General features: G+C 43.0%; 1 protein-coding gene across 1 annotated transcript; it reads left to right on the top strand.

Moving 5' to 3' along the window:
* The first annotated feature begins 2,458 nt into the window (after positions 1-2,458).
* Positions 2,459-26,211, top strand: LOC108036080 (ets DNA-binding protein pokkuri). Its single transcript, XM_017112026.3, has 4 exons — positions 2,459-3,381; positions 22,095-23,372; positions 23,439-24,225; positions 24,286-26,211. The coding sequence occupies exons 2-4, from the start codon at positions 22,187-22,189 to the stop codon at positions 24,518-24,520; spliced, it is 2,208 nt and encodes a 735-aa protein (XP_016967515.1). The 5' UTR covers positions 2,459-3,381; positions 22,095-22,186; the 3' UTR covers positions 24,521-26,211.
* Positions 26,212-26,291: the final 80 nt, after the last annotated feature.

The following is a 26,291-nucleotide window of genomic DNA, read 5'->3' on the forward strand; positions in this document are numbered from 1 at the left end:
GCAAAAATAATATTTTTTAGTTTTATGAAAGGAAATAATATAAAAAACGTAGAATTACTCTTTCCAAATAAATATATTCTTTTACTTCTCTCTAATGCCTTAGAACCACAAAAGCTCTAATGTTTCTTGGAGAGAAAAATAAATAATTGCACCCTTAGGATGGGGGATTTCTTGCAGTGCAGGGCCCCGGAACCGAGGGACGGGCGTGGAGGGCGTGGGCGGGGTCGTCCGGCTGGTCGCCGTTTATGGGCATTTGACTTGAAATGTCAACGTTAACGCTGCTCGGGGAGAAACTGGTTAACCAACTGAGGCGACTCGAGACCCCAAAGCGGATGCAGTGCAACTGAGCGCATCTTTAGACCCACCGTCCGAGCGACCAACCTGACGAGGAACCCATCCACTTTAGACCCCGAGCCCCTAGCCCCAAGCCCCGCCACCTTTTCCGAAGAGATTTCCAGTCGCAGCGGAGCGGAAATGTTCCAACAATTTATAATTAAAGATTGCCAACTGGTTTCCTTGAAGATTCAAGATTTATGGGATCGAAAGCACATATCCACTGGCACCTCGAAACATTTTGTTTTACAATAGAGGCCTACATTTTTTCTCAGGCGCGTGGCGCATATTTTTTCATCCGGGGGAGAATCCATAAATATTTTAAAATTATGCCAACATTATCTCACACTGATTACAGTACCAGGTATTTTTTCTTATCTATGTTTATTGTACGAAGTTCACAAATTCCCAAAAATCTAAATCGCCAAGCTACTTAAGTAATTACATTTTGCAATATCATTTAGTCCGTATGTTTGAATCGCGCAATCTTCAAAATATTTCCAAAAATAAAAACTTTTTCGCCGCCCATGGCTCTGGTATCAGCATGAATAGTTTGTTTAAACTTTATCTTCTATTGATTAACAACTAAATCGGGAGCCCCACGCGAATTCGACGCCGCCCACAGAAATTGGTTTCCTATTGAGTTGTTAAGTAGTAAGCATGGTGGGTTTTAAATTATTTAAATTATTACCTCGAAAACGTGTTGTTTCTGTTGTTGCCAAGGAAGTGTAAAGAAATCTGGTAAAGTTTACGCACTTAATGATTTGTTTGTAGACTTTGCATATGCATACAAGCCCAGGGTACACTAACATAGTCGAGATTATTATCGCCATTGTGGGAATTCAGGAATTTCAAACATTAAGAAAAAAACATAATTAAATGCGATTAATGTGAAATAATTCCCGAAAGTTATTGCACAAAATCACTCTATAACCTTGGCTTTGGAAGAAGAATTGAAACAAATTAATTGTAAAATGTGTTTCGGCTTGATTATTTTTTAGGGGACATCCTGTTTACTTAGTTTTTCAAATGATGCCGCGATTGTTCACGGAAGTTGTTCAACACTAGTCGTCAGTGTTAGTTAAGGAAACATTTTAGAGCGGGTATTCCACAACTGCAAGAATTGCATAACAATTTATAAGTTGTTACCCATGGGAAATTTCAATAAAGATATTAGCTATCTGAATGAGTGCTTGAGTGGCCCAAGAAATTAAAAATAAACAAAAATGCCTGATGAAACTACTGAAAAGGAAACAAAATATGACTATACTAACTTGTGCACTATCAAAGTAATGCACATGAGTTCTCAATTAAGTGCTGAAGAAAAAAAATATATATATAAATGAAGAACAAACTAAAATAAAACTAATGATGTACCTCTTGTTAAATGGGATCACAATTTTAAGCCTTAATTTAGTTAAATAAAAGCATGTCTAAATTTGTGCCCATCACTGTACAGCCGTATGTAATCGAGTCTAAAATTCTACAGTACTTAAAAAATACACCGCCGATTAAAGATATAAATCTTGGGCAGTAAAACGGATCAAAGCGCGACTTCCTTAAATAATTATCTTCTTTTCGTATTCTTCGCGAGGCGCCAGTTCTCAAAAAGCAGCCAAGAGCAAACAGCTTTCTTCTCTTTCTCTTTGCCGCTCTTTTGCCTTTGCCCGCTCTCTCTCTACGCGCTCTCTATCCCTCTCTCTGAGCAACGCATGCGCTGCACCATAGGCTGGGTAACTACTTTTTGTTGCCAGAATATATAAACTAAAAACGGAGTAGTATTTAAGCGTTTGTTTATTTTATTCATTTTATAAAATATAAATTAATTGATCAAATGTATTTACTTTTGAAGAAACGGGCGCATTATATTTTTAATGATAAAAATCCTTGTTTAGAATTTAAGCACAAGAGCAATTTTTTTTACTTATATCTTAATAAAAATGATACAATTAAAAAAAAACAAATGTGGTGCGCCTCCACGACGACAAAATATCTTTATCTTAACCACTGCCGAAAAATGTTTTTTTTTTACCACGAAAAGTAATCATCCAGCCCATGGTGCGCTGGCAGCGACGCCGCTGCCTTGCTCGCCGCCTTTTCGAACCGAAATCAAAATGCCAGCGAAACCGCCAGCCAAATCGCCAGAAACTGTCGTGGGAGGCGGACGTGCTCAAGTGTCGCTCCAGAAAGCAACTAGACATTCTGTAAATGCCAAACTAATATGTTTTAAATTGATTAATTCACAATTAATAGAATTTAATTCGTGTGCGCGCTTCGTTGAGGAATAACGGTTCTTCTCGCAGCCAACTTAACTCGCCGCGTGTTTACTTTACTTTGCCCCGGGTGCGAGAGTGTGTGGGTGTGCGCTAAACGGAAATAAGAAATAAACAAGAGCGACAACAACAACAACAGCAGCAACAACGCAACAAGAAGTGTAAGCAAAAGTGAAAAGGAAGACGAAAGAGGAAATGCTAAAGTACAGCAGCAGCAGTAACAACAACAAATACACGAACAAAACGCCAGAGTGCAAGTGCATCGCGTGAGTGTCTTACAGTGTGCGTGTGCGTTTTAGCTTGAGCGTGTGCGTGTGTGTTGGTGAGGCGGCGGAAGTAGAAACGTTTGACTTGTTCTTCTGCTCCTCGCTTCTTTATTTGCTCCGCTTCGCGGCTGGCATTCGTCGCAGAACGAAGCGAAAATAAAAACAAAAACAGAGAGCCAGGATTAGCCCCAAAAGCACACAACCACCGCCCACTGATTACCCCCCACGAGAAAGAAACACAAACAACAATGGCAACTTGGCGCGACGCCCTCTTCGTCATCGGCAGATAACAACAAGAAAAACAGCGAATTAACAAAAACAAAAACAAATACAGAAACAGAAACAGAGCGAAGCAAAAGCTAAAGCATTCTGGGATCTGGACATATCCGCTTCCGCGTTGCTTCTGTCGCGAAAACAGCTCAAGAATCGAATCCGAAGCCCAACGCAAACAGACAAATTCACTCGCTCGCCTCACAGTTCGTCACCACGGTGCACAGTGGAGCAAACAGGTGAGAAAAGGACATTATAATGCCATCTAACTGGGATACTTTCACTTAATTAGGGGTAGAGATTATTATAATAATATAAGAGGGATGTATATATTAACTTTACTTTGATCTTACCTTGTATATGTTTATTTCAAGTACAATATGCACTTTATTCTTTGTAAGGATTTTTTTTACTTTTAGAACGTTTCTAATAAAGCTCTATAAAGTTTGCAGATAAAAAACAAAAAAAAACTTTTTTTTAACAACATTATTATTAAAAGGTTCTGAAAGTAAAAATGCTTTTATTAAGGCAAACATTTAAATATTGTAGTTATACAATTTTCTTACACATCTGTATAAAGATATTCGATCTATATAATGGACAATACACCTAAAAAAAAAAGGGCGAGAAAATGGTATTTTTATAGACTTTAAACTTGACAAGGTTCGAGCCATTAAAGGTCTGTCTTGATTCGGAGTCAACAGACATCTTCCTTGTATCAGTCCATTATTATCTTCGCTTTATTACGAAATTGTTAAAACACCGTCTCTTGGGTACATGTATTTCCCATAACTACGTCACAATGGTCATGAAAACAGAAAACTGTCTTGTCTGAGCAGCTGATAAATAATTGCTCCACCTTAATCTGCGGTTGGTTATCTGCTAAATATGACTTCCCCCCTTCGCTCCGCATAAAGTCTTACAATGTTTGAGTTTTTGGTCTCTGGTTGAGGTCAACAATTTGTCGGATCTACACGTGTAAACAGATAACTTGGGGCTATATTTGGAGCGTACTATATGCGAGAGATGGCAGAGACTCTCGACAACAGGGGTTTATCTAAGGTTGTTTGATTTATTTGCATGTTATTTCAGAGGATCCGATTGTGGCATTTTCATTGGGGCTTGTTTAAATATTAAGAGTTACAATTCTATGGATGCCTTGGGAGTGGTTTCATAGCTTTAATTAATATTTCGGTTATCAGATGGTCTTAAGTACTAATTAGTACACGTATGAGTAATGACTGGAACTTGTTCTTAGAAATCATGTGGTCAAGAACTTTGTGTACATAGATAGCATACCAGGTAACAATATGATATGATAGTAATTCCTCGGCCCAAGCTATTGTGTGCAATCCACGCTCCACTGATTCCTTACATTCTACGATACGAACAAGATCGATTCACCTGGAAAATAGCTTTTCCTATTCACATTCCACTCCGTAATGCCTGTTGCATCATATTGCCTAGTCCCGAGTTTTCCGACTCGAAACGGTAATTATCGGGAGCCCAGTGCATGTCTTGGGCTGCATATCGGTATGCTATATGCTATATGCCATGTGCCATGTGCCATAGAACCGGGCAGTTGCAGTTGGGAGTGATTCTGTTCGGTTCACGAGTCTCTTGTTGCATGCACTTTTCTATGGAAGCGCAGTGAAACAAAAGCGGAGCGTTGAGCTCCAATTAGGGTGACTCCGACTTTGACGACTTTTGCTGGGCAAGCGTCAGCGAAATCTTATCGCATTGGCGCTTTGGTGAAAAGAAATATTCACACTCTCGCGTATATATGTACTGCATACATATAGGTATATAAAAAAGTAAAACAGCCAGCAGAATTGTGTTTATTTATTTGCCTTTGCCGCCCGACGTCCGACGACGTCGAACAAATCAGCCAAACAGTTCCTGCTTCTGCCGCAGCTATGAGGTATGAGGTAGGTATATATGGCTTTTCACAGGGTGCGGCGGGGGGTACGAACTAGACACACACCTGATCGTGCGCCACCTCCGTTATTTTATACTTTTTCTAGATGAGAACAGAATTTACGCCAATAAATTTCATTATGTGCAAAACAAACACACGCACAATAGGGGTCAGGAAAATAGTTCTAAAGGATATAATGGTGGTGGGTAATGCTTAATACTTTTAAAAACCCTATTAAATATATTAATTGTTATATAAGTAAATGCAAAAAATGGGAATTCTAAATTCATATTGTTTTAATCTTTTTTTTATTTATTTAAAAAATCCTTTTACGCTCTTTACCTAAGCCCCTGGCCATGACTGTATTAAGATTTGCCTTTCAAAAAAAATAAACAGTTTCTCTCTTCAATTAGCGGGAAGCGAAATAAAACTTGTAGAAGCTGCGATTTTGCCTGGCGGTTTTCCTTTCCTGGTTCTCTCTTTCGCCGCCCCCTTTTTGCCCACCCCCACCCCCCGAGAGACTTGGCCTGGTGACCAGCCGGCGGCAGAAAAGCGGCAAAAGCAGCGTAAATACAATAAATTAAATTCACTTCCGCATTGCTTCCAACAACAACAAAAAGCGCAAAGAAGCAAAAACAACGTAATGGGGAATTGCGGATAGGTGTGTGTGTGTGTGTGTGGGGCGAAAGACAAACGACGTAAGAGAAAGAGCACGGCAAGTGCACGGAAGCGAGAGAGCGGGTCAAAAGTGTTAGCGGTGGGGGAGGGAGCGAGCCGGAGCGGAACGGAGACAGAGAAAGAGACGGGCGACGATCGCCAGAAAAGGAGGAAGGTGGAGGAGCAGAGCAAACAGGTATAAAAACTGTTGATCGTGGGGTGGTGACGAGAGGGAGATGGAGCAAGAAAACATCGACCTATTCCCTCGCACTCACACACAAACACGGACTGGGCCAGCAACTGACTCACTCACACTCACACGTGCGAATCACAGCCAAGAAAAAAACAACAACAACAAAAACAAATACAACAAGTATAAGCAGCGGCAAAATAATGAAGGAAAGAGGAAGAAAACGCCAAGCGGCAGCAAAAACAACAATAAAAAACGCCTTAAAGCGGCAGAGATATTAACACAAAATGCCGAGCAAGCAAAAAATGCCTGTGAATGTGTGCGTGTCGCTCGCTTTTTTCCAAGTTTTGTAAAATAAAAACTATTAAGAGACAAGTCTGAAAAAACTACATGACGGGTTCTTAGGAAGGGTCAACTATTTGATGGATATTCTGTGATTAGCGTAGAACCGATTTTTTATTTGGTATAACTTTTAGGTTTACCACAATTGTTATTTTTATATATTACATATTTTTTGAAGCGTTTGTGGCAAACCGCAAAAACAGCCCATTTATCAGATTAGTGTCACATAAGGGTTAAGGTCTCGAAGAACTCGCACACTGATAAATCAATGCATTCTGTTGTGGTCCTCTTCTTCTTGCCGTTCCTTCCTCTCCGCTCTCTTTGTAGTTGGGGCCAATGCTTCTTCTTGCCATTTCGCTTCCTTTTCTTCTATTTCGCTGCATTTGTTGTTGCTTGTTGCAACTCGCATGCGGAAGCTTGCATTCAATACGAAATGCCACACATTTACATACTTACGTACGGAGATGCATTAAAGACAAACATACATACATATATTGTTGTTATCGCCCAGCAGATGTTGCTTTTGTTGTTGGCCGCTGTTTTTGCACATTTGCATTTATAAAGCGGCGAGCGAACCACTTGTGCGTACTATACATCCCATTGTAACCCATTTTATAGTGCAACGAAATCACACTAACCTGAATTTGCCATAAATGCTGCCAGCTTCCATTACGTCGTGTCTCGAATTCGCCAAGAGAAATAAGAAAGTAGTGCAAAAGGCAGGCGAGAAGAGCGGCAGCAACAACACACTCCAATCAACGATCGTGCGAATTTGCCATTAAAAGCGGTAAAGTATACACCCCACCTGCCCCTTCCTCTTCCCCAATCCCCAGCTTCTTCTCTCCCTCTCTCTCTCCCTCTCTTCCACCTGACAACAACTGTGGGACATTTTGGGTTTTTCAGGAGTGGGCCATTAAGGATGTGTAGTGAGTGCACAGTGGGTATGCCTATAGCGCTTGTACACAGAAAACTTTCATATTGTCTTAATGTCAATGAGATCACGCTCGGAACAAGTCCAGCTTTCAGGAAATGATTCACTTTGTTATTCCCGATTCACATTTCCGAGTAATGCAATTTTTATTATGTGGTTAAATGATAGGAGCTACAATGTACTGGCTAGATCAGTTTAAATATTTTGTATAATACTTATAAATACTTCTCGTTGGCGATGGGACATTCAAAATAACTTACTAATATTTCAGAAACTCTTTTTATAAGAAACAGTAAGTACAAACAAATACGATTAAATATTCACAAGTAAAAGGATTAGAAAAGTTTTCTGTATGATATGAAAAGTGCTATTAAAAGCAGAGTTATGACCGTAAAAAGTTAAAGAAAAATAGATGGTATTACACCTACATATTATTGGTAAACAAACTGCATTCCCCTGCATTCAAATTTATTTCCGCAGCTCTGTGATGCAATCTACTTAGTTCTGCACTTGCATCTATCCACCGATCTCCACCCAACTGGCGACCCATTCATCTTGCACTTCTGACAATTTCCCGCAATCTTTTCTCACGATCATCATTTCCCCGTGTTTCCCAATTTCTGCCCGCACCGAAAACCCACTAAAACATGGTACACTAAGACTCGTATTACTCCACTAGTGCGATTTGTTGCTGTTGCGGCCCGAGCTGCGGCTATTGCTGTCTCTATCGCGGCGGCCTACAGCCGTCTCTTTCGCTGTCTGAGTAACCTGTTGTGTGAATTATGTTACGAACGTAACGTGTTTCAAAATATAGGAAGTCTTGCTTGAGTTATAATACTCCGCTCAACTCGACTTTGGTGCTTTAACGGTGACTTGCTATTATCTAACTACGAAGAGTGGTGGGAGCGGGCGAGGGGGAGAGAGGGAGAGGGGGAGAGAACGAGAGGGAGAAAGAAGCGAACGAAGCGAAGCAACAAACAGAAAAAGCAAACACACAAACACACAAACAGCACAGAAATATTCGCCGCACTCTGGTGCAGTTTGTGTGGCACATTTTCCTTTTGGCACACATACGGAAAAGGAGAAAGGGGGGCATAAAACTAGGGGGTGGCACCAGGGGGGCAAAAGTACATCAAGCAAGAAGTGGAGTAATGTTGTGGAAAGTCGCTTTTAAGTCGTCGTCTGTCGATGCAACACAATTAGGTAATTTTCCTTCTTTCTTCTTATTGAACTCCCATGGGAGGAGCCAAGGGGGGTGCCACCCAAGGGGGGCGTTGCGTGGTGGCTAACGTAACAGTTTTGGGTGCACCTAGCTAACACTGATGGCGTAACGCCAAAAAGGAAGTATCCGTAACGCTTGTCTATCGCCAGAGATAAAACCAGAGACGGGAAAACAAGGAAAAAATATTCGAGCTGGAAGCGAGTCGGCGTTACGGGGGGCTCGAGAGTTACACACCCAAGGTTTATGGCCTGGTAACAAGAGATACTTGAGGCGACCCTTAGTACGTCACAGTTACCCACGATTGTCCATTACTGTCCTTATCTAAGACAAAAGGGAACCTAACTGTTCGGAACTGATAAATGAAATATGGAAAATTTTACAATAACACTGGGAAAAATCATTGTAAATGGAGATCTTTACATATAATAAAGGAAGAAATTAAATAAACATATTGTAAAACATTTTATCCCTCATTTATAATAAATAACCCACCTTTAGAAGGCATATTCCGAAATGAGGAATTCCAATATTTTGTGGTTTTCTGATCATCCGGATTATCTGGAAGTAAGAAACCCTAATTTAAAAATATGAATGGCCATTTTTTCTTCACCTTAACTCTAGGGAGTGGTAAGAGGAATGGTAAAATGCAGAATAGACACCACTACCTGTAGGAAATCGAACCCGTAGCAATGCAACAATTCCCTTTGACCTACCTGTTGAACCCCGAACAATGAGTTGAGCTGAAAGCGGAACAGGTTCGCCACTTTGTAGGTGGTCCCCGTCGCAATAATTGTCACTCTCGAGACCCTAACTGTGCCCGACCCTCTCAGCCTCTCACGACCCCTGGCCACCAGCTCTCGATACGATCCCGACCCAAATCGACCCCTCGACTTGACCCGAGGAAACAAAACGCACAATGAAGTTTTGGCATTTGGCACTTCAAGGAAATTACATTCAAAAGGCGGAAGAAGGAAGAGCAGTGAGGCCAGGGGGCGTTTCGAAAACAGCAGGCTCTCCACTGGGAACAATGCGGCAGCTGAGGATGAGGAACCTCCTCGTCGTCATCCTGCGATTTTTCCTACTTCAAAACTCAGCGGGCAGCGATGAGGAAAATTTGCCATTTATCGTGCCACACTTGCAATGAATTGTGCTCGAGAAGTGCACAATAGTGGATTGTTTTTAAGGCTGTTTCTAATTTGCGAAGGAATTCTACCATTTTGAAGATGTTTATGTTGAATACCATATAGTTACCTAGAATTTGTTAAAAAGCTATGCTATCTGTATATAGTTATTTCCCACCTCCATTACTCTTTCTTAAATCGCTTTTTGGCAAATCTTTCATAAATCAATTAGATTGGGGAGCCGATAGCATAGATAACGTGCCCCGAAATTCCTTTTTTCGGGACCCACAAGTTGGCAAATCCTACGTGCATTGGTGGTACATATATGTAGAGTCAGGTGTGTGTTTGACCATAATCAGTCGTTTGGTTTGGCGCTGACTGATAAGGCGCTGGAAAAAAGCCGCACGGAACCAAAGTCATGTGGGCGGCAAAGGGGGTGGCTTGGAAGGAGTCTAGGGGGCGGTGTGAAGAGGTGCCAAAATGTGTTTACGATAGACTGAGTGGGCTTGGGAGGGGCTGATGGGGGTTTTTGGGGAACCGGAAATGACGGCAGTACAAGAATTTACGCTTTTGCTGTGGGTTCGAGTGGCGGTTGTGTGTGGTTTTCTTTTTTTTTTTTTTGGGTCTTAATTGATAGAGTAATCAGTCGGCTATCCATGTCACACTTACCATTACCCTTTTGTTTTTTCCACCATTATTTATTTATTTTTATTACACTTCTAGTTATAGCTGTGCCCAAACATATATGGTTCCCTTTTGGGCACACGTACAATCGTAAAATGTGTGGAAAGAAAAGAAGCAACCAAAACAAAAGTGCTTCGTCTTTAATTTTGATTGTGGACCTTTTTTTGTGGCTTTTTCTTTTGTTTAATCATATCGCTTGGTATTCACAAGTGTTATTATAATGACTGCAATTGTTGTTGGGCCGAGAATATTGGGCTGTTCAATTATTTACACCTTGATACGTAGAGATACGAGTTTGGAGATTATTTTATGGCTCCTTTGGTCAGGGCAGCACTTCAGAATGCGTTCACGCAATGGTGGCACCGCAAATTATAACTAGGGTATGCTCCCAAGGTCGAAAGGGGTAAAGTGGGGTGGTTTCAGCTAGATGGCCAGTTGGGATTCGGAAGGATCTAGGGTTATTATTACTGTTATTAAAAATACTAATATATATTTATCTTTTATTTTCAGGTAATTAAAGAAAACATTGAAAAGTCTCATCGATTGGGCTTTATTGAAAAATGTCTGCCAGTCTTCAAGAATGTTTTAGTTAATCTTACCTATCATAATCGACAGCATGTGAGTACTACTCTGTAAGTGTCTGAATATTTTCGGCCGTTAGGTTATTTTCATAGCCATTTTCAAGATCTAAACAAATATTTCTTCAGCCCTAAGCAATCGTAGTAGTCGGGATAGAGTTCTTCTGAAAACTCATCTCACATCAAAGAGCACTCGTCAGTGCTCCTTTTCCTACTCAAGGAAGTCAGTTGTCTCTGCTCAAGTGGCAAAGAATCCTCTTCCCACTCCTCATCTCGAGAGCCGGGCACCTAAGACGAAATTGTTTTATTAATACTGGAATTACAGTTGAGAGATTTTCAAGCGAACGCCGCCCTGTCTGCGGACCAAGTGTCAAATGAAACGACAGCCTCGAAAATACCCTCGGGCCAGATGAGATGAACCCGCAAATGAGGGGATTGGCATGGGATGGGGTCCGAGTCAGGCAGGAGATTATATTATAATTTTCCAAGTACGGCAAACACGAATTAAAACAAACAACAAAATTGACACGAACAGCACGTAGCGCGATGATGCTGAAGGAGCTGCAAACAGAAGCGGAGATTCGGATTCGGATTCCTGAATCTTGCAGCGGATGGGGGCACTGGGGGCACTCTCCTGCTCTATTGTCGCCAAATTCATAATTAGCAGCAGCTTAAATGAGTTCTTGGCCGCCGGCAATGCGCCGCAACCTCGAGAGATGCCCAGATCTTGGAGCGCAGGGTCTGTCTATTACAATTGTTAGTTCTTGGATTGCCGGATTCCGGGTATTCCTCTTGTTGTCTCGTGTGCCGAGTGTGTGCTGCGCGTACTTTTTATCTCATTAGGTCGGTTTGCCACGTTTTAGTGGCTACTTAAGAGCAACTTGCGGCATCGCCAGCAATTGTTTATTATTATTATTGTGCCCACACTCACTCCCATGCCATTGTCCGTGCTTATCAAGCTTTTGCCTCTCGTCCCCCTGCATGTATAGACGTCATATATATGACAGTCTCTGGAGAAGCCTTTTCAAAATGCGCGCCCTGCCTGCTAATCAGCGCTCCTAAAATAACAAAAGTAATAACCCAAACTATTGAAGTGCAGTCGGGAAATTCCGCCTGGAAACCGACCTGAGGAACCACCTCATTCTAAGTACTTTGAATGCAATTGATTGATTGATACTACACGCTTCCTGGTTGATTGCAAATCTATAGATTCGGGAGGTGAAACAGCGTTTCCACAGAGTCTGCTATTTCCAGCTAATAAATTATTTACAATCTTGTTTGATTTTGTATTTCATTTATAAGGTATTTATGACTAATCATCAAGCTTAGTTACCAAAAATCCTAACATTCCCAACGATGCAATCTTCCAGTGAAAATTCCCTGGCTTTGTTCAATTAAAAGCTGTTCTAGATGATGTTTTAGCTTCTTATCTGGAATCCGGTTCCGTTTCGAACCGCTTTTTACGATGTTGGTAATGCGCTGCCCTTAATCAATAATTCGTGTGTCGCCCTTCCTCCCAAGAACCCCATCGCTTAGAGATGTGGGCCAATTTCCTGAACCGAACACGCCAAAGCATTAGCTCATGTATTACATATCGACGGCGATTATGTTCTCGTGATTCCCACAATCGAATTGTCGGAGGAAGTGGCCAATGGTGAGTGATCGTGGTGATGATGAAGACTTCTCATGCAATTGATAAACAATTCTTCCTGGCATTTCCTTGCCTTTGTAGATGTTTACAGCCCGCAGACGTATGGCATTAACTTACGCGCACTTATTCTTTGTACGATCGGTGCTTTTCCTCCTTTATTTTTTGCATTTCCCTGTTCCCTGCGTCTCGTGGAACCTGATTGTGATTATAGACAAGCGTCAGCGTCTCTCGGTGTCTGTTTTCTGTAGCTTGAACATCCGCTTCCGCATTTATTAAGTGTCTTTCCACGACGTCGCTTAAAAGCTAAGTTCAGTTCGGCTCGGTTGGGTTGAGTTCAGTTCGTTTAGAACGTTTTTACAATTCAGGTTTGGCGGGCTAGAGCTCTCGGCTTTGTTTTTTCTTCGCTGCTATTTTTTTTTTGCCGAGCTCTGCCCGTTCTCCTCTGTAATTAAGATGCGAAGCGCGATCGTCAAAGTTCTTTGGCTCCGAGTGCGGCGATGAGGAGGAGGAAGCGGCTCCGCCATGCATGCCTAGATACTAGCTATGTATGTGCTTGATTACTAGTGCAAATACTAACTACCGGTTTAGATGCCCGACCAGATTGTGGGCACAAAAAGAAATAGCCCGACGATCGAGTCAGCCAGCGATCACTTAATGCACACAGAAAAATGGGAACTCAAGATCAAGAATTTGAGCTTGACAATGGAAAAGAAAAAAAATAAAAAAATAAATAAGAGAAAAAGGAAGGAAATGAAAAGAAATGTATACCATAAAAGTAGAATTCGATTTCATATTTTAAAAAATATCTTCTAATTTATTCAAAAGATACGTTTCCCCCAGTGTAAGTGGCTTAGCTAGCTGAATCGTTGTAGTTAGGTTGCTTTTTCGCCGGTCTCCGATCTAATTGCCCACAGGAAGCTGGAAGATCAGGCCGATCAATAGTCAAACCACCGGAGCAGGAAGTCGCTAAAAGTCTTTCTTCGCTGGCAAGACTTGTGCAGCGGGCCAGAAGTGAGGGGGACGCAAGACCGTTTGAAAGACTGAATTCGAAGTCTAGTCAGATTGCTCTATGTATCTATGCGTTATCTTATCTGCGGAGGGGGCATATTTGCTATGAACTTACTGAAAACTCAAGCAAATCGTAAACATTTCATAATACATATAAACATTATGGTGGAAGTGTGCGACGACGGATAGCGGAACATGTTGTATCTTTTTATGTGCTCTGCCTATTTCTGTTGGTCTTTATCAGAGCTGCGACACCTAAGACAACAAGTAATCCTAGTTTACAGATATATATCGCCATGTGAAGCGCCAAAGGCCTCCGCAGCAGGTGTGTGCCGAGGACGGGATCTGGAACTGGAACTGGAAATGGGACTGCGACTGCGACTTGGGGATCTTATCAGCTTGATGGACAAGGCTCCTTTAGAGTTCCTCAGTCGTCGGTGTGTTGGCGGCAGAAGATTGCGTTGATGGGTGGCTTGTGGGTGGTTCAGTGATGATCTTCGGAAATGTTTACTTTTGAAATTAAATGGTATTTGTCTGGGGGCTCAGTGAAAAGGTATACTTTTAAGATCAGGGATTAAGGTATTGAAAGTCATCACGTTCTAGGGAACTTCCTACGTGTCAAGGTGCTTGGTATACGATGATAAGATTTCATCATCCAATTAAAGTCCGTAGGGATATATGCCACTTTCTGCCCAAGTTTTCCTGCCTCCCCCTTTTGCCTTCCCCCCGCTGCCCAATCTAAACTCTACTTAAGAGTATTTTGTGGTCTTCAAACACGGAAGCAACTCATGTCATCCAACTCAATTGAACTCGTACTGACCCCGACCCCAAGCAAAAAAAGAGACGCACATGACATGTCCACTGCCCGCTTTCGCCTCCCCCTGTCTCCTTCGGAATCCCCGCCAGCTTGGCAACCCTTTTGGATACAAGAGGCGAGCATTAAATTCTTGCTGCAGGCAGCAGTCCAACAATGATGATGATGATGCTGATGACTGCCTTATTAAGTTAGTGTGGTGGGCAGGCCGAGCATTTGGGAGGAGGGGCGAAGAAGATTGATGCAAGTGCGAGAAAATCGCAAAGAGTTGAAACAAAAACACAGATGCGACTAATTGAATGTAATGGGCACAAATGATGCGGTTGATGCGGTCTAGGTCTATGAGCATCCAGCTCCTCTCCAGCAAACACATCAATACACTTCGGAAAAATGAAACTGCGAGGGTATAAAGAATTCGCGATTATCTGGTGCTATTATGGGTTGAACTTGACTTTCAGAAATCTGAAGAATTCGCGCTGACTTTTAGTTTATTGAGAAGATACTTTCCAATGGTTCTACCTTCATAGAACAGTACCAAATGTCTTCTTTTCCCTCAGTGCATTTATAACCCCCTACCAACATCCCTCCCTTGAGCAAAAACTAGAATGATTTTGAACTCTTGTCTGGGCGTTTGATGAACTCATCCATCGTATGGAAATGAAATATCTGAGTGGAGATCTCTAGCATCTTTCTTCCCCTCTCGCTTTGTGGTTCTTTTTATTTCTTGGTAGTTAGCTACCGATTCGATCATAAGCATTATGATAATGATCATAGAGATGATGCTGTGCTTTTGCGCCCCTTGTTTTCCGATTGTTCCAGTGCTCATTATGAAGTCGGATATCTCTCTAGTCATGAGAATGATCAGCATAGAAGAGATGTGTGGTTTTTGTGCTGTGGTTCGAGTTTGCATATTTATAAAACACAAAAAGAAAAAAACAAAAAATACCGAAAAGGTTATCGAACGTTTGATATCATTAGGCAGTCCATCTCGCTTCCCCTTTCGAGACCCGACGAGCATATAAAGATGAACAATGAGGCAGCAGAAAGAGTTCCACAAAAAAGAGGTAGAAAATAACAAAAACAAAAAGCGTCGACTTGAAGCCCAGGTTTGAGCTACATTAGAACAAACACGTCACGTAACGCCTCCAGCAGCTGTAGGTCTCCCCATCTCTTTTTACTTCTTCTACACCTCTCTTTCTTCCCGATCGAGCAAAACAAAAGAGCTCGGAGCCAAAGCTGGGAAGAGGAAGAAGATTTCAGTGTTGGCCAGATCTTGTCGCCTGATCAAAAGAGAAAACTACAGTAGGGAAAATTTGGGTATTTTAAATAATCAATATAATTATACCGGTTTTTTTTTATAATTTCGATTGATTTGTTTAATCATGATCAGTTATCGGTATCTGAAATCCACAAGACCTGAAGAACCAAAGCTAGAACTGCCCTAGTTAGGGAAGAACGACTGTGTTAGAGGGTCTTACCTTCTAGAGATCACTGTATTTTAATGACCCAGCCAAGTGTTGGGTGGAAGGGAATGGCCTGGAGCTCTCCTTTCTTTTTTTTAATTTACAGCTACCGCAAGGCTTTGGGTCTGGGACCGCTTTAAGATTGGGTCTTAAGCTTCTCCAAGAGTGCGTAACAATGATTGATTTGCCTGAGCTTGAGCTTTGAGCTTCCCTTGTTTTTTGAGGGTCTGCTCCCCCCGAAAAAAAGGCCAACGATATAACAATAAAACAAAAGAAAACTGCCTACGGCGTTTGAGCTGAGCATATAAACTGACGATCTAGACAGAAAATGAACCGCAGACATTTGGCTTTATTTCCCCACTTCTTCGCATACTTTTTCTATATATTTCGTTTGACTCTTTGCTGCGAAGAAGAACCCGGAATTGGCGTTTTTATTTATTTATTTATTTTTGAGTGAGGGGTACCAATGTACCAATACAGCCAAGCGAAAGCAAACACAAATAGCAAACACGATACGCTCACGCGCTTGTTATGCACGCTCAGCAGCGTCTATAAGAGGTGGAAAAAGGGGTGTTACGGGGCCTTTCGGGGGCTAAGGTAAATCAAGAGTTACGAGCGTTGTTGCTGTTTCTTAAATACACGGCGACGAGTGTTGCCCGCTGAGCAGTTATAAAAGCAAAGCAGGTCGTTGACTTAGCTATTTCGAATTTTGAATATCTTTTTTATGCTTATTAATTGAGTATTTGATATGGGCGAGCAGAAATACACACATATGGCAGTATCTGAGAGCTGAAATACACGTGCAAAAAGTAAACACATAGGAACAACTTGAACTCGAACCCTAAGTGAACCATTACCATTATTACTCATAGTTTATTGATTGCAAAATGTCTGGAAATATATATTTCTCTCTTTGGAAGTAAAAGAATCAAGCTTCTATAAATTTAGAACTGAGATCTTTAGGTATTCATTGAAATTGGCCAGATGGAATGATCTTGACTGTTGATCTTTTCTTATATTACGAAACATAAACCCTACATACTTTATGATTCATTAAAATTCTGAAAGAAATCGATCTGTATTGTAGGACCCTTTATTGGCTGAGTGAATACCCAGGTTCCCTTACACTTGGCCGTCAAAGGAGCATCTTCTATCAACCGCTGTCGATATGAAACGAACTGAGACCCCCAAGTAAACTCATTGAATTACAGACAATTTGTGGACTAGGGTCAAATCCCTTGGCTTTAGGGGTTGATTTAGGGCCAAACCGAAAACACCAGCACAACTGAAAAGATGAGATAAACAAAAACCGATGCTGCACTTGAGCTCGCTCAAGGAAGACCTCATAAAAGAGATCAAATGTCAACGACAGCAACAGCAACAGCACCACTATAGGCATAAGCACCACATGCCTCGTCATTCTTCCTTTCAGATACTTCATTCCATTCTTTGATGGGTCTCGAACAGATCCGTAGCCGGGTTTCCAAGAAGTCCTACAAGATGTAAAGCAAAGTGCAGATCAGGTAGTAGGGGAAGGACGGACGCATTTCCTCATTGCTGCTGCTCTACCTGATCATCGCACTGAGGGAAAAGTGGATGTGGGTTCAAGAAGAAGTCCTACAAATAGTAAATCTTTTATTAAACTAAAAAAATATGATTAATACCCAAAGATAATTAATAAGGAAAAAAGTCGATGTGGGTTCAAGAACCGGTCCTACAAATAGTAAATCTTTTATTAAACTACAAAAATATGATTAATACCCAGAGGTAATTGATAAGGAAAAAAAGTCGATGTGGGTTCAAGAACAGGTCCTACAAATAGTAAATCTTTTATTGAACTACAAAAATATGATAAATTCCCAGAGTTAATTAATAAGAAAGAAAAATTCTATACCATTAGTGTTTACACCTCATTTTTATAAGATAGTTTTTTTTTTAATTTTTTTTATATTTTACTTTTTTTTAGTGTAGAAAGGGAGACAGCATCCCTCACACTCTCTCTTTCTTGCACCTTCCCTTCGGTCGAGCGTTGAGCCGTTAATCTTAATGCGCCATGGCTGCTGTCGCTTCTGTCTCTCTTCGGGTTCCTTTTTCCCGTCTTCTGGCTATCAGATTTTCTTATTTTCCCATCGTTCTTACTGCGCAGCACTTGATGCACGCAGTGTGTGCTGGCCGAGGGGCGGGGAGGCGTGGCGGGGGTTCCGTCGAGGAGAGGATGCGCCTGCGGAAATTACTCATTAACGTTCAACTCCTGGCCCGGCACTCGGGTGATTCACTTGCAAGCTGGAATTCCAGCTGCGTCTAGGAGTGCCGATCAAAAATGCCATTCGAGTGTCATCTTAGGGGGCTAAGCGATAGGGAAGTACTCTAGGACTATAAGTGAAATCTGAGCTGTAAGCCAAACTTCACTTCTCGTTAAGAATATATAAAATGTGTAATCTATTTTTAGATAACGTCTTGTTTTAAATTAAAATATTTAATTCTCGATTGCCTTTACAGAGATTTCATACCGTAGATAGGGATAATAGTGCTAAAATCCAAGCTGGCATGACCGTTTAACTTAATCTTATCTGATTGCTGTCCCACATAATCCTTTCTATTCTCTTACATAGGAACTCTTACCTCCTCGACTTCCTTATCCACCTTTCAGATCTTTCATGTCCCATTTTCTAGCATTTCCGATCCCACGATCCCACACACGAACGACGCCCCTCCTCTAACTCTTTTCCTTCGCCAAAAACGGAAACATTGCAAATAGTCGTACAGAAGAGACCATGGAATTCTTTTTAACCCATTTGCTTGCTTTTGGTTTTCCAGCTTTCCTTCCACTCCCCCTGGCATTTTTTCTTTCTTTTCTAAACTGATCGTTTTATAATTTTCGTTTGTAATTTCCGTTGAAACCGGTTCGAGATCGTTCGCATACCTTACCTCCGATTTTGAACTACCTGTGTGCCTGAGTTGATTTCGAGTTGAGCCAGAAAGGGAGGGAGATAATGCGGCTCTTTTCGGATTCTTCTCTGCCGCGCCTCCTGCGCCGAGATTTAGAAATATTCTTTATACTCTTATTGCGTGCGTGAGACGACTCTGCCTTTCCCTCTGCTCCAAGTTGTTGCACTGAAAGAAATCTGTATAAATATTTTTGAAATACAACATTTTTTTGAGGGTTTTTGTTCCTAGCCCCACGTTGGGCGCCAATTATTAGCTACATCAGGTTCTTATGCATGATCCACATTGGGCCCCATTAATTCTTTTTAAACATTTTTCTCAGTGGGCTTCACCAACGCTGCTTCTTCCTTGGCTGCTGCCCTGCCCCTTCCTTATTGTTGTTTTTTTTTGTAGCTATGCTGATGAGCATTCATTTGTCATTTTACTACGTGCCACCGACTCCAACTTTTAGCCGAATGTTTATTTATTTTGTGTTGCTGTTGCTGGTGCTGCGGAACATGTGTGCACTAGAATATATGATTTTATTTTAGTGAAAACTCAACCATGTGTTGTGGCAACAGAAATAACACGTAGGATCGTTTTTGTATGGGTTGGTGTGTCCGTCCGTCTGTCTGTATGTGGAGTGTGCACAATCAGCAGCGGGGCATCAGCATTTACCTCTAGCTCTCTTCGAAAACAAATAGATCGGATCGGTTGTGGATCGGATAGACAGAGACCCCCTCTAAGCCATGTACATGCACAATAAAATATTCAAGACGATTATTATCATCCCCATCATCGTCATCCCCCACCCACTTTCTTCCCCCATCTCGCCATCACAAATATTTTATGTTCTCTCGCCAGCGCTCACTTGTTGAAAGCGCTTCCCGGAGAATGAGGAAGTTTCTTTCGAGAGAGCAAGACAGTCGAGTTGGGGAGAGATGCGAGATAAATCTGAACATGTGTGCAGGGAAAACGTCTGGTCCGGCTATATATGTAGGATGCACAGCACAGGACAAGGGAATAGTATTGTTAGGATTATTAAAAAATTTACTTTCGATATTTTTTCGTTAGCTTTTACCCAAATTCTGTTAGATAAATATTCTTCAGAACTGATATTGTATATTTCCTTACCCCTTTATAGCTTACTTTTCCTGTGAACAGCGTGCCAATCTTCTGGCTGGTGCTACTCCTTTGCCTCCTCCCCAAGCTCCCCGACGCTCCCTCGCCATCTCGATCCACCGACTGAGACTTGCTGCTCTCTTTACCCACTGGCGGATTTATTAGTTGCCCCATCGCAGGCGCGTCTTTCTCCAACACGGGCTGCTCCCATCCCACCATCACACTCCCTCTTCCCCGGGTGCTGCCTTTGGAAACGGGTTTTCTGTTTGGAATGTGCACTTCCGTTTGCTGCTGCAGCAAGATACGAGAGTGGGCAATGGGCACGGCTTTCAAGTTTCGAGAGACGTTCGACTCGACCGCTCCCCCGGCCCCTTTTTACCCCCCTCCCGGCTGGTGTGCCATCAATACATTCGCTTATGTTGAAATCTTTACAGCAAACGATCACCGCACCGCCGTCATGTGTGTATAAGTCTTTCAGTTTTCGGTTGTGTGTCTGCGTTTGGTTTGTACACATCCGGACTGGCAGTGTACTGCCCGCCCATGCACACCCATACAGCCGAAGAGATCTCACATTTTTGGTGGAAATTACCATATTGAGAAATTTACAATTAAAAAGCTTTTTGCTACAGACTTTGGCGACTAAGCAATGCTCTAAGAATAAAGTGGTTCTAATAATTTACGAAAGATTTATTTTTGCCTTTTTTTTGGCAACCTTTAATGCAACTTTCGAAAATATCACCAGGAAGTGAAATTGAAACCAAGGTTGGGGAAATTTTTAAATGTATTTAGCTCCGAGTGCGAATTGTCAATCATTTAACTATACGGAAATGAAAGCGGAAGAGGGGCCTAATGGGGATTTAAGGTAAGGCCCCACGTGGGGCGCCAAATGTTAGGTGCGTCACTGATGGGTTTACTTTATATGGAGTAAGGAATAGGAAAGATCAATAAGAAGTATTTATTTTACGTGTAGCGCATTCCCTAGTTCGTTGTGGTTGAACCTCTTTTTGATTTTTTGGAAAGATCTTCTCCCGCTCTTGCTCTTTTCCTCTTGTCTGCCTGCGCCGCGGTCGCTGCGGGGGTGTGTTGCTGCCGCCGCCGAAGATGCCCGCTGAGCGGTGATATCGAGAAGGATGAGGAAGAGAGGAAGGCAAGGCAAGGGAAGGGACGGGAAGAGAGAAGGAGGTCCGGTCCAGACCTCTGTCTCTGCCGCTGCCTGATCCTCTGCTGCGCCGCGCCTCTCGCTCTGCCGCTGAGACAGTGAGTCACGCTCTTGGCTCTCCGAGATCGAGATCCCGCCGCCAGTTTGCGCCAAGTAGTGTTCGGATGCGCTTGCCCCGCTATATAATATATCGCTGTATCACCATCCGTCCGTACAAACTCACACGCACAAATAGATCGCGCAGTTTTGTGTTGTTTTTGTTATTCTTGCGTCGGCATCGGAGAGATATATTATTTGTTTATTTCATCCACATCCATCGGCTGCCCCGCGACGATTATGAAGAAATCTGAATCTGATTTGGTTGGAATGCGAATATCTGTCTGAGTGTCGCTCTCCCGCTTGCTCCCGTCGATGGATCGGATCGGATTGGATCGGTATGTGTGGCGTCGGGAGCGGGATCAGCGTGGTATCCCCCAGCCCCTCCTCGACTAGGTGATGTGTCCGCTTAGATATTTCTCTGGCGGAAGTGTGCCGACGAGTGATCAACAACATCCATTGGCCGCATCCTTTTGCGATGGAGATTTCTCGGTAGTGAACTTTGAACCACCAGAAGAAGCGAGTGCTTTGCATCCATGCCAGAGAATCTGCGGTAGTTTTCCATAAATCCGATTTCTAAATCCGATTTACCCAGTATTTAAAATAAACAAAAAGTTTCTCTTGAAAATGTATGATGTGTGTTAAGAATACAACAAAAATGGATAAGTGTTTACAAGAAATCACACTTCCCCAATCATTTTTACAAGATGAAGTATAAAATGTCAATAAAAATACCATTTAAAAGTTCAGTGTTTTAAATAAATGTGAATCACGGTGCAAAACATTTACTTGGATTACTCTGAAGAAAAAATAGACCATAGAATCGGAAAAGTAATATTTACTTCATATTACAACTGACACTACTGCTAGTGCCATAAAAGTCGCAAGTGATTTATTATATGTATAATATAATAAACCTTAAAAATTATGATGTCACTTTTCGATAAGAATGGATTTGAGCTATCTTTAGTTAGCTATATCTTAAGCTGTTTTAAATAACATCTTTAACTTTTTACGTATTACGTTGTCTTCAAATTAGTAATTTCACTTACTTTTCTATTCCATTTTTAGATAAACACCATTTGTAGGCAACTCGAGTGGCTCCCACTGACCCACTGATACGGATCCGCTGACCAGGACACTTCCTTACACACTGTGGCTGCATGTCCAAAATGAAAATGCTCCCAGTACAGCTATCATTGAACTCGCTGAATCCCGGCATCTGGAGCGATGTGCTCTGGCGCTGCCCCCCGGCGCCGTCCAGCCAGCTGGCGGAGCTGAAGACACAACTGCCCCCGTCCCTGCCCTCCGATCCGCGCCTCTGGAGCCGCGAGGATGTGCTCGTCTTCCTGCGCTTCTGTGTCCGCGAGTTCGATCTCCCCAAGCTCGACTTTGATCTCTTCCAAATGAACGGCAAGGCGCTGTGCCTGCTGACACGAGCGGACTTCGGCCACAGGTGTCCGGGCGCAGGCGATGTCCTTCACAATGTGCTGCAGATGTTGATCATAGAGTCCCACATGATGCAGTGGCATCTGCCCAACAGTCCAGTGACGCCCACCAGTCGTTATCCCCTGTCGCCGCACAGTCATCCGCCGACTCCCACGTGGCCGCCACTGAACGCTCCGCCGGAGAACAGTCCCTTCCACAGTTCGGCTCACGGCCTGGCGGGACATCATTTCATGGCTCCCAACTCGGTTACGCTGAGTCCCCCGCCCTCGGTGGACTCCCAGGCGAGTAGTCCACCGCAGGCACCGTATCAAAACGGCGGAGCCACTGGTGGAGCAGCTGGAGGAGCAGGCGTTGGGTCAGCAAATGCTGCAGGTGCAGCCGCCAGTACCAGCAATCCCACATCGTCGAGTGCCAGCAGCACCGGCAGCAATGGTTCCCAGCCGAACATAATGCCCATGAAGGGCATCAGCAGTGCCAGCAGCAATCACTCCGACTCCGAGGAGGAGTACTCGGAGACCAGTGGTGGGTTGGGCAAGTTGCCACCGGCACCGCCGTCCTACAGCACGGCCAGTCCGCCGGGAACACCCATACTGAAGGACATCAAGCCAAACTGGACGCAACAGCTCACGAATAGCTTCGTGAACTCGTGGTCGCAGCAGCAACAACAGCAGCAACAGCAGCAGGCTGCCGCAGTGGCCGCAGCAGCAGCACAGGCACAGCAGCAGCAGTTGCAGCAACAGCAGCAGCAGCAACAACAGTTGCCCCAGAAGCTGACCCTGGACAATACTGCTGGCCCAGTGGTGGCCCCTGCCGGAGGATCCATCTCCGCACCGACCACGCCCAGTTACATGTACAAAGCCAAAAGGGAGTTCTTCCCCGAGAACTCGGAGCCCAATACGAGTAAGTTTGCAAGGCATGCCATTTCCCCAACAAGAACTAACTCATATACTTATTTACCACTTATAGATGGTCGCCTGCTGTGGGACTTCTTGCAACAGCTGCTGAACGATCGCAACCAGAAGTACAGCGATCTGATAGCCTGGAAGTGCCGCGACACGGGAGTCTTCAAGATCGTCGATCCCGCCGGCCTGGCCAAGTTGTGGGGCATCCAGAAGAACCATCTGTCCATGAACTACGACAAGATGTCGCGTGCCCTGCGCTACTACTACAGGGTGAACATACTGCGCAAGGTGCAGGGCGAGCGACATTGCTATCAGTTTCTGCGCAATCCCACGGAACTGAAGAACATTAAGAACATTTCCCTGTTGCGGCAAACGACGCCGGCGAATGGCAATGGCGGCGGTTCATCAATGCCGCAGGGCAGCAATCAGGCGCCCGGAAGTCCTGCTGGCCCCAATTGGAATGCCCAGCAACAGTCCCAGCAGCAGCAGCAACAACAGCAATCGCCCCAGCGTCCCGCCTCGCGCAATGGCCCCATGAGCCTGCCCGCCGTGGCAGCGGTGGCAGCAGCAGCAGCTGCAGCCTATGGTCCACCGCCCACCTCGCCGCTCTTCATGCACGCGATCAATGGAGCTTTCCACTACCTTTCGGCGGCGGCAGCTGGTCCGCCACCCAATTCCCCTGCCCTGAACACCCCATCCGCCGTTGGAGGACCCGACAAGTTCCAGTTCCATCCCCTGAAGCTGGAGAATGGCTCGGGATCGGGCTCGGAGAGCGCTGGCGAGGATCTGAAGCCCACGGATCTGAGTGTGAGCAGCAAGAGCAACGCCACTAGCAACGAGGACTGCTATCCGTAAGTGCCCAGTCGCATTTTTTGTGTATCAGTGAGCTAATCCAAACTTCCGCTCCACAGACTCATTCGCAACGCTGACGGCCTGACGACCATCAAGCTGATACGCTACAACGATCACCCCTCGCCAGCGGAGCAATCTCCAAAGCCGGATGACCAGCAGCCCACCGCCTCCAATGCCAGCAGCAGCTCGCCCAGGCCGATGGATCAGGCCAGTGAACAGGCGCAGCCAGTGCCCATGGAGAGTGATTGTAATGGCGGCGAGTCGGAGGACTCCTTCCGGCACATGCGGCAGTAGGCGGAGCAGTATCCAGTATCCTGTGACAATCAACCACACTACTTCCATCTTCACCTCCCTCCTGAACACACACACAGCATTACCTGAGCAAATATGGGACCAGCACAACAAGCGCACAGACAGAAACACAGACACCCTGCTGGACAAAGATCTGGATGCCTTTCGGTTGGGATGGGTTGCATAGTTGTTATGGAAAACGAAAAACTAATCTTTGTAGAATTTAAATCAATTTAAAAAGTGAATTCAAATGAAAATCATTACCTTTAACTTGATATTCATTTTAAAAGTGAGAAGTCTTCATATTCTTTCAAAGATCACTTTCCTTTCTTATGGTTCTTCGCAAATACAAAGCGACCCATCCTACTTTCTGTATATAGAAATCACATCTGCATAAACAAAACCACAAGCATACATACATATATTTTATAGATCAAGCGTATTCAATAAGCTAGCCTAAGCGAAAGCAGAGTGCATGTAATTTCGTTGTTGTAAGTAGATTTCTTGAGCCGGCGCAGCGCAGCCTTCGATTATGTGCCAACTTCTACATTTATCAAACAAACATAAAAGAAAACAAAAAAGCCTAACCATAATCAATTATCTGAGTAATGAGTAGTGAATAAGGAATTAAGAATTAGCTAGTAGTCTAGAGCTTAAGTGTTGCCACCTTTGAGCTTTACAAATGTTGCCTCAACAATGGTTTCAAATTTATGAAAACAAAAACCAACAAATCTTGTTAAAATCGAAAGAAAGTGAAGGAAATAAGAGTATGAAATTTAAATTGTTGGTGAAATTGTTAATTAATATACAAATCAGCATAGAAAGAGTTTTTGTATACAACATGGCAAATTGATTTCTTGTGATAACAACATAATTATCTTTGATTCACACCGGCTGAATCGTACCGAAGAGGAAGAGCAGTCCCACTCAAACGAAACTGAAACAGTTTTTATGCTTGGATTGGGGCTGCTCTGTCTCTTCAAGATCAGCCTGAAAAGAGAGCTTTCAAAATTCAATTTAAATTGAGCCCCTAGCCCTAGATACACTGCAACAAGAAACACACACATTATAAACATTATATAAAACAAAAAAACATTGGCTTCCATTTTAATATAGCAATGATGATACACACAAGCATATATGTATACACATTAGTTTTCTATTATTATCATTACATTTATTATATTATTTGTACGTAGGTCTAAGTGGCTGCAATTAAATGGCAGTCCAGCAGCAGTTAGCAGCAAATGAAGGTGTTCATTTAAGCATTAACAACTTTAGTTTGTAAAACGCTTTTGATCTTACCGCCCCACCCACCACCGCCACCCACTCACCAGCTAAACACAATGAAACAATAGAAAATGTACATTTGAAGCACTTTATTAATTAGATTAAACCGATTGAAGCGAGTTAGCGGGAAAAATATCATCAATGCACGTTCATACATTTAGCCTGTAGTGCAACTGTAATTATTAATTATTGTGTAGATCTATGGTAAACATAATTTTCTATTTGTTTTTCGTACGCCTTAAGTTTAAACACCGCCAATAGCTAATAATTAGCACTCTAGTGTCGCCACAATACCTGTTCTTCCATTGAAAACGTTATCTTTCGATCAATACATAATTTATATATGTATAAAAAAAGGAAACAAATTTATATGCAATAAATAAATTGAAAAGTGAAATCCGAAATCCCGGGCATCGATCATTTTAAAATAGGGTATTTACTGGGCATTATATAATATGAAAATTCACATTGAATATTTTGGAAA

Source organism: Drosophila biarmipes, chromosome 2L (assembly GCF_025231255.1).
Source record: "Drosophila biarmipes strain raj3 chromosome 2L, RU_DBia_V1.1, whole genome shotgun sequence".
Lineage (NCBI taxonomy): Eukaryota > Metazoa > Arthropoda > Insecta > Diptera > Drosophilidae > Drosophila > Drosophila biarmipes.